The sequence below is a fragment of the Poecilia formosa genome, unplaced genomic scaffold (genome assembly GCF_000485575.1).
Source record: "Poecilia formosa unplaced genomic scaffold, Poecilia_formosa-5.1.2 Scaffold296, whole genome shotgun sequence".
In the NCBI taxonomy this organism is placed as follows: Eukaryota; Metazoa; Chordata; class Actinopteri; order Cyprinodontiformes; family Poeciliidae; genus Poecilia; species Poecilia formosa.
This window is the reverse complement of record NW_006800235.1, coordinates 245,940-254,183: the sequence shown is the minus strand read 5'-3', so window position 1 is coordinate 254,183 and position 8,244 is coordinate 245,940. Positions and strand designations below refer to the sequence as shown.

Sequence of the window (8,244 nt, the reverse complement as noted above, 5' to 3'; positions counted from 1 at the left end):
GGCTTGGTGGAAAGCCGTGGGGTCTGAGAGTGAATGGATCCCCTGTTGGCAAATTCACTTTCTCTGAAATTGTTTCTTTTTATTGCCATGGTGAAGCAATATAACAAACTACACAGTAATTTTAAAAGGAAGAAGAAAAATTGTCAAGTTAGAGTGATTGTGTTAGTAACTTTCAGTAAGCCTGCGCAGGTTAAAGGCACATGGAAGCTAATTAAGCAAGCCTTTTTTTAAGTTACTGATTTGCAGCTTAGCTAAATTACTTATTTTGTTGTTTTGATATGTTTACCCACATATAAATAGGAAATAAAATTATATTCTTAGCTTCATTCATCTCTTGGAGGAGAATTGATGAAGCAGCTAAATATGCTAGTATGATCAAAGAACATTTTCTTGGGTCATCCTCCCACAGTTTTTAAATTTGTAGGTGAAGTTATGATTATGCTATCTTATTTCAAGAGTAGGAGTTTTTATTCCTACCTATTTGAATCTGAGTCTGGGAGAGACGTGTTAATGTAGCCCAGAAGTTACAAATGTTGTTCACGTAAAGGATCATCGGTTATAAGAAGGACGTGGATATGACCTGATGCAGAGTAGTCCAAATAAACTATTAAAGGGAATTGGGAATGTAAAAAAAAAACGGACATAAGTATAATTTATACATTAAACCCCTAGAAATAAAAGGAGGATTTACTTTCCCTTTTCTGTAAAATAAAAACAGAAAATAAAAAGAATAACAAACGCATTTTTCCAATAATTCATTAAATCTCAACAGCAAAGTAAAAAGTTGAGGAGAAGCAAGATTATAAAGCTTTGGAATTAATTCAATAAAAGCACAAATAAATCAAAAACATCTGCTGTGTAGGAAGAAAGAAACGTGGAGAAGGGAAGTTGGCATTTCAAGGCCCTTCACTTGATGGTAAAAACTGGTGAATTGAAAAGCCATAATAGCTGAAAACACTGAGGGGAGGATAAATGGAGGAATTGCCTTGGAGGTTTGCCACTTGCTGCCATTGAATGTACTGTAACCTTGATGATGATTTGTTAGATCCAGTTCAGTGTGAATGCACAGTATGTCAGGTCTCTTTTTTGTCGGGTGTGAGGCGAGGAAACAAAGGACTGACAGTGAGACTTTGAAGGCCTTGACAAGTAAACCGAAAGATGACAAAGACATCTGTTTAAAGGGTAGATGAAGAGTGTTTTTCTCTCTTTTTTGGTGTGTAGCAATATGACTAATTTGGAAATCTGACTAGAATTAAAATCAAAGGAACGTATGACATGTATGTAGCTTCACAAGGCAGTGAAGAAACCCTGAGTTCATGTTGTTTTTATGACTTTGCTGAACTTCTTGCAATTAGCTCGGATTTTAAGCATCAAATTAAATTAGTGCTGATGATTGTGTCACAATAGCCTCGTGAAATACCCATAATGCAAATTTTGTTAGTTGCAGTTCATCCAAAAGGAAGAGGCAAAACAAATAAGAGGAAAATTATTGCAAACAGCATGTTCTCCCAGAGCATGTGTGGGTTCTCTCCGGGTGCCCCAGCCTCCTTAGACAATCTAAAGACATACATATTTTTCTTTTTTTTTTAGAATTACTTTCAACCAAACACTCCATAAGTTGAATTGACCGACTCCCAATCACATCACAGCTTCTGCTTTCCTCCAAAGGGCTGTTTGAGGGAGAAAGATGTGATGCGATCTTAAATCTGTTGACTGACCATTTGCAACTACACCATTCAATCACGTTGCAGCAACATGATGGACATCAGAAGTGGGCCGTGGCAGTACTGAATGTAGTGACTGTGATTGTTTTCCAAGTTATTTTTGCAGTATATCCATGTCTTCTGCTTTTCAAGTTGAGCTATTTTCTCTGTGGAAGTGGCAGACCTAGCAGTGGCTTGGAGACAGGTTTTTACAAATGTACGAAATGGCAAACTTAGAAACTAGCCCATACCTTCTCTCTCCTGTTGATTTGATCAAATGGTCGAGTTTGCCTGAAATCATATTATCTATTCCACTGTCATTGCACCGGAGCAGATTTTAAAAAGCTTACTAAAATCTAGATGCAAACCAGTTTTTTTCATACGTGGTAGACCACATGATGGTGGTGCATTCTCTCCATGGTTAGACATGAACCTTCTCCATAACTCTTGATTGCTTCTTGCTAATCTTAATTATGAAATATGTGAAAGTTGATGGTCTTACCTTAGGTTTTCACTGTAAATCCATGCCTACACTGAAGCCTGCCAGTCCTTATGGTTGACGGCTGCTAACCATCCCTCTTTCCTCATCCAAAGTTCTACTATAAAATGACAAGTTTGATTTGCATCTTTGTATGTTTGTGCAGTGAAGCACCCCAACAACTCTATGAACATTATTACAGTGAAGTCAACTGAATATTAGACTACCAAATATCTGTTTCTCTGGCACACATTACATGAGTTGACGTAGAGCATATGTCGTTTTGATGTTTGTCATGGAGGAGTGGGCCGCTTTCTAAAGAGCTTGACGTCATGTGCAATGGATCAACATGGCCCTATGCCTACCCACCATGCAGGCCTTTGCCCTCTCAGGTATCTAAGTCATTACCGCAGTCCAAAGCCAGGCATGTTAAGATAGCTGGCATCCATAAAGCCCTCCTAGGTTTGAATGTGTGCTTTTGTCAGTCCTGCAATGAACTTGCTATTTGTTCTAAACGTGCTCTAGGTTTTCCTTTAAAGGGATTAATCAGTGTATAACTTGACCAGTTTTAGAAAAAAGCTTAGAAATGTTTTGTTTCCAGATTGGTTCAAAGAAAATCTCTTTGCTGTAGCACATAAAGAGGTAATAATCAGCAAATTAGCTTTCCAAGCTTCTGGTAAAACTTCTCCATCACAGGTTCACACACACTTTGCACAAACTGACCGGTTAGCACTTAAAGTGTAATGATCGCTAGAGCTTGGCAGTTACAGGCTGATGTGTTGAGCTTGTCTCTCTGTGTGAACTGTTTGTACATAAATGACCGCGTCGGTATGTGTGCGTGTGTGTGTGTGTTTACTTGTTTGTATGAGGATTTAGTGTCGATGCTGTTGTGCCCCATGGCTAGCTCTGCTCTTTTATATCCATGCCAAACCATCCCGGCTTCTGGCGGCTCATCAGATGCCCAAACCACACACATACAAGCACACACGGACGCATGCACACACACACACAGACTCAAAACTTGCTTTCTTTTTTCCCTTTACAACATCTCTCTCTCTGTTCTCTCGTTTTATCAAATCCCCCCACGCCTCATCTATTTGGCTGGATGGCTGCAATATCACTGGCTCCCAGTTGTTTAATTCAGTTATATGTGTACACACTATGTGTCTATCTGTGCATGCATGTGTGACCACGTTTGTGGAAGTGTGTGAGGATGGCAGATCGCCCGGAGACCCAGTCTGCCCATTAAGTTGATCAGGGAGTGGAAACATGGTTATAGTGCTGTAATGTGGGCTCCGACCAGCTCTGATAAAACAGCTTCTTCCCACAAGTACCTGCATCCCACTGTGAGGCTTACTGCAGTTATTTTCGCCACCCGCTGCACATTTAAAATCCATCTCTGGATTGTTTTCTTTTTTTCTGCCTTTTATTCTAAGTTGGATTGTTGTTTCTGGAAATATTTTGGCTCCCCAGACAATGAGATTAATTGCAATGTTCTCATCTTACTGGAAAATAAAGGAATGGCGTTGTGGTATAAACTGTCCCACTCAGGACCACTGTACACACTGAAATGGCTCTTTGTATGTGGCTTCCCAGAGCATAATGCTTTTCTCGCTGTGGATTCCAAGCTTTTTGTTTCACACACAAATCCTGTCATTGAATTAGGTAATTCCTGTTGTTATGTGATGTAATCTTTGGATGTTTTTTTGTGTTTTGTTGACAAAACTGTGTCCGTTGTAGTTACTTCAGAGATATTTGCATATGGCTGTAACATTGTTTTCTTGCCAGTTTGTTTAGTTTGGGATTCTTCACTTGATTAACATTACTAATAGAAGATTACAAAATTACAATGAGATTTTAGGGCCATTGTAGATAAAAAAAAAAAAAAAAAAAAAAAAGTTCTACCAAAAGCTTTCTGAACTCCGAAAGTTGTATATTTGTGAGAAAACATTGAGAATTTTTTACATAAATCTCAGAAATTTTCTGGGAAAGAAATTGGAAATTTCAGAGTGTGAAATGTCAAAGATTTTTGACTTTTGAAACTCGGATTTCCTAGATTTTTTTTTATAACATTTTTGACTTCTCAAAATTTCTAAGTTTATTCAAAGTTGCTGGATTTGCCAGTATTTGCCTCTGTGTTTTGATTTTCATGGACAGAATTTTAAGGAGTTTCTTAAGGGTCAGCAGCCTTCATTGCTGTAGTTTTTCCTGCATCCCTACAAAGCACATTTGACATGTCTGTGTTGGAGGGCGGAGGATCTGAAACGGGCAGCCGCCCTGCTAAAACTGAAGCAATCCTCTCTTCCACAAGGTGATGGTGATAGAGAGACTTCATCTGAGGAGAAGGCCTCAGAGGTTTTTTGGGTCTAGTCCACTTAGACTGAAAATATCTTCAGGCTTCAAGCACTGATATTCCTGCAGTGAACGAGCAGAGCTACCCATCTGACATATTTTAAACAGGCTGTATTATGTGTTTTTCAATCACATAGTATAATTTTATGGCACAGTCAAGTAACTTGTTGCCTTCAGTTGTTATAGAAATGCTGTCTAATGTGACTTAAAAGAAATTTGACTTTATAATTTGATGCCTTGAATGTGGGGGTCTGTCTCTTTAAATTTCTGTCTGTCGAGGCACAGAGAGACGTTGGAGTCTGAGATATAATCTTTGGCCATTGTGATCGATGGAGGAGATGGTTTGAACTTCCTCTTTCTCTCTCTGCTCTTTGAGAGGAAAGAACTTTTCCACACTTTTTTGAAACTTTTCTTTTAAGAAACCACTTTTGGCTGTTTTTAGTCATTTTAAAGAGCAGTCATGTGTTCTAGGGGGTGAACTGCATTTTATTTCCATTGTATTCTTTGACAGTCCGTGTCCGACTGTAAAGCTTTTCAAACATAACCTTGTAATTCGCATCATGCATTTGTGCTGTTCGTTCCTGCAGTCTGCTGCAGACGAGTGTGGAATTAGACCCACTCATTTATTATTCAATTAAAGGTCGCCAGGGTCATGGCAGATCATTAACCATGGAGAGCAACAGAAACCAAACCAGAGAAACGCACCAGCAGATGCAAAACAAGAAAAAGAACAAAAAAGGAAGAATCTATTGATTGACTGATTCCTTGTTTCAAGGAATCACCTATCCCAGTTTTGAAATCCTGTTGACATCCATTACTAATTGCAGAAGCATCCACATTGGCTGTGTTGATCCGTTTTTTCTCATTATGCTAAAGACTCTGGCAAATCTCCATGGGGAACATATCATAGGGCTTGTAGTGGTGAGCTATCCACCGTGAGCAAATTGGGAAGAGCTTTCTAAGACAGAAATAACCTCTGCTCAGCAATAACAGTTCAAGCACACAATATGTCTGGTTGCAGAGTGAGGACATAATGAGATCAGGAGAATTTCCAGAGCTGGGGGTCTTCAGGCGACAGCAGAAACTTTAATAGACTTGTATGGTATCGATTCTTTTGGGCCATCAAATGTTGAGTGCAGAGAGAGATAATGAAATGTTGCACACACCCTAATATGCAGCCATTTACACCTACAGTAGTTTGTATTCATAGAGTAGGACAGGGCAATGCCTCGTTTTAGTTTCCATGGAGATGATCATGGCACATAATCTGTTTTTGCTTCAAAAGTCTAAAGGTAAAAGATTGGTCTTTATAAAAGTAAACGTTTACTGGCGGTTTTTCTAAAAACTGAACATCTTTGCTGTAAAAATAAGATTTTTGTAACTCAACTGAGAAGAGTCAAAAACTGAGTTAGGCATGTCAAAGAAATTTTCATTATACTAGCATTATTCATACACAAGGCTATTCAAAGTACAGTACATGACATAAAAAGAAAAGACGGATTCATAAAAACATTAAAAGAAACATAAAATATAGAAAATAAAGGCATATCTGAAACATGTTTCAAATGCTTTTTGTCAAGATAATTTGATCATAAGCTGCATTAAATAAAAATGTTTTAAATCCTGATTTAAGGGAAGTAACTGTTTGTGCATGATTACTACGTCATGCCAAATTTGACTACCCAAAGTCATTTCAAATTCAATTATGTCGGAGTTAAAATAAATTTAAACAAAACTGATTTTATTTTATTTCTTTACATCAGTTGATAATGTAACACTGTGTTGCATCATAAATTGGGGTGATGGCCCCATGGTCTCAGCTTGATTGGGAACCAAAATTCCATAATTTGTTAAATTTTCACCTGCTGCAGTTCCATTTTGCATTGCTCTGTTTCAAACCAACCAAACCCTTTGAAAACCCTGTTCCCCTCCTCGCTTGTGGTGGCGCTGCACTAAGAACTACATGAAACGACATGAAAACCTCTGAAGACATTAGTGCATCTTCCTTCTTCACAAAATGTAAACAAAAATGGTGTAGCATCAGATTTCAGTAGTTGTAGGATTTCTCTTTTGTCTTTGGTAAAAGACGACAATCCATTTCTCCCACTAGCACTTGTCACAAGAACGTGTTTTGGTTGTATTTACCCAGAATTCCCCATAGTCTGCTACCCGCTTTTGGGGCTTTTTATCAGGTCCACTTGGCATACAGCAAAAAAAACAAAACAAAAAAAACATCCTTTTAAAAATGCTGTCATGTGATAACCTGCTTTATGATTTTCTATGCCATCTCAAAAAGTAATTTAATTACTACCCTCTAGAGAAAAAGTACAGACATTAATAAATATTTTACGTTTTCTGTAGATAGGTATAGATGGCTAGATCTACCTAGCTCTCCAGCTAGTGAGAAAAATGGCTAGCTGGTTGTTTAGATACTTATTATAAAGCTAACTAACAGCTTTCATTAAATATTATAAAATGGACTGAGGAGAACAAATTTATCCTTGTACAATAAACCAGTCTTGGTTTGACTCTTCCATATTTTATTGAATGAAATGGCTTTACACAGTTTAAAATATTCTGAATGAGATTTTACATTAGATTTCAGAAACTGGAACACTGGAACCAAGTCTTTGTTGGGTTTGGACATTAATAATTACTTTATTGACACATCAGTTAGAAACAAGCTAAAAGAAAGAGGCTAAGAGGGACAAAAACATAAATGATGAAAGACAAATAATATAATTGTGTTTGAGAGGCTGTGAGGCATGTTTGGATTGATCCTTATCTGCATCTGTCATGCTGCTCTAACCTTCAAGAAGCTGGCAGCAGAGACAGATTGGTGTGAAAATTTATAATGAAGCCTCTGATTGCAGTCAACGTGCCGCTTACCACTGCAAAGCTTCGGCATACTGCATTGAATGCTAATCATTGCATTTTTAACCTGTTTCATTACCGAACAGACGAATGGTGAACTTGGTAAAGAATGGAGAGGACATGATTCTTTTTTCAGATTATATTATAAATTTTAGTTTGAAAAGAATAGTGCCATCCAATTTTCTTTGTTGGAGAGAGAATTTATCAAAGGGGTGCGGGTTGGAGTCCCCACCCGCTGTTTTTTTTTGTTTTTTTTTTTTCTCTGCTGATTTGAAGGGGAGAAATTTGACTCGGCAGGAAATTTAATGTTTTTGATTGTTTATTCAATGTTGCATGACTCTGTGTTTTTGTGTTTAATGATGTAAAACACTTTGAAATGCCTTGTTGCTGAAATGTTCTATATGAATAAAATTTGATTTGATTTTGATTTGAATATTCAGCTCTTCAGTTGAAATCCTCCACAATCTGAGTTTTTGAATCCCCACAAAGTCAGTCAAAAGTTGAGTTAAAATTCTCTGAGCGTGATGGTGCACAGCAAAAAGTCCAGTGTTGATTTAACTCCCACAGAGTTGATATTAACATTTTTTTGACGTTTATATAGTCCACACTCTTATGTGTTAAATTAACACTTTCAAAATAGTTACATGTTTAACACTGGATCAGAGTAAATTTTTAACTCACAAAACAGAGTTAAATTAACTCTGTTTGGGATGCAATGGTTAACACAGATAAAATAGCAATTTTGTTTGTGTTAATTTAACACATAAGAGTGTGGACTATATAAACGTCAAAAAAATGTTAATATCAACTCTGTGGGAGTTAAATCAACACTGGACT

At 37.4% G+C, this 8,244-nt stretch overlaps 1 protein-coding gene across 1 annotated transcript in view; it reads left to right on the top strand.

Moving 5' to 3' along the window:
• Nucleotides 1–2,530: 2,530 nt before the first annotated feature.
• LOC103151906 (pro-neuregulin-3, membrane-bound isoform-like) overlaps nt 2,531–8,244 on the top strand; it is a 133,783-nt gene continuing 128,069 nt past the window's right edge. Inside the window, exon 1 of the mRNA XM_016681832.1 lies at nt 2,531–2,573. Coding sequence (XP_016537318.1) covers nt 2,531–2,573 — 43 coding nt within the window. The remainder of the gene's footprint in view (nt 2,574–8,244) is intronic.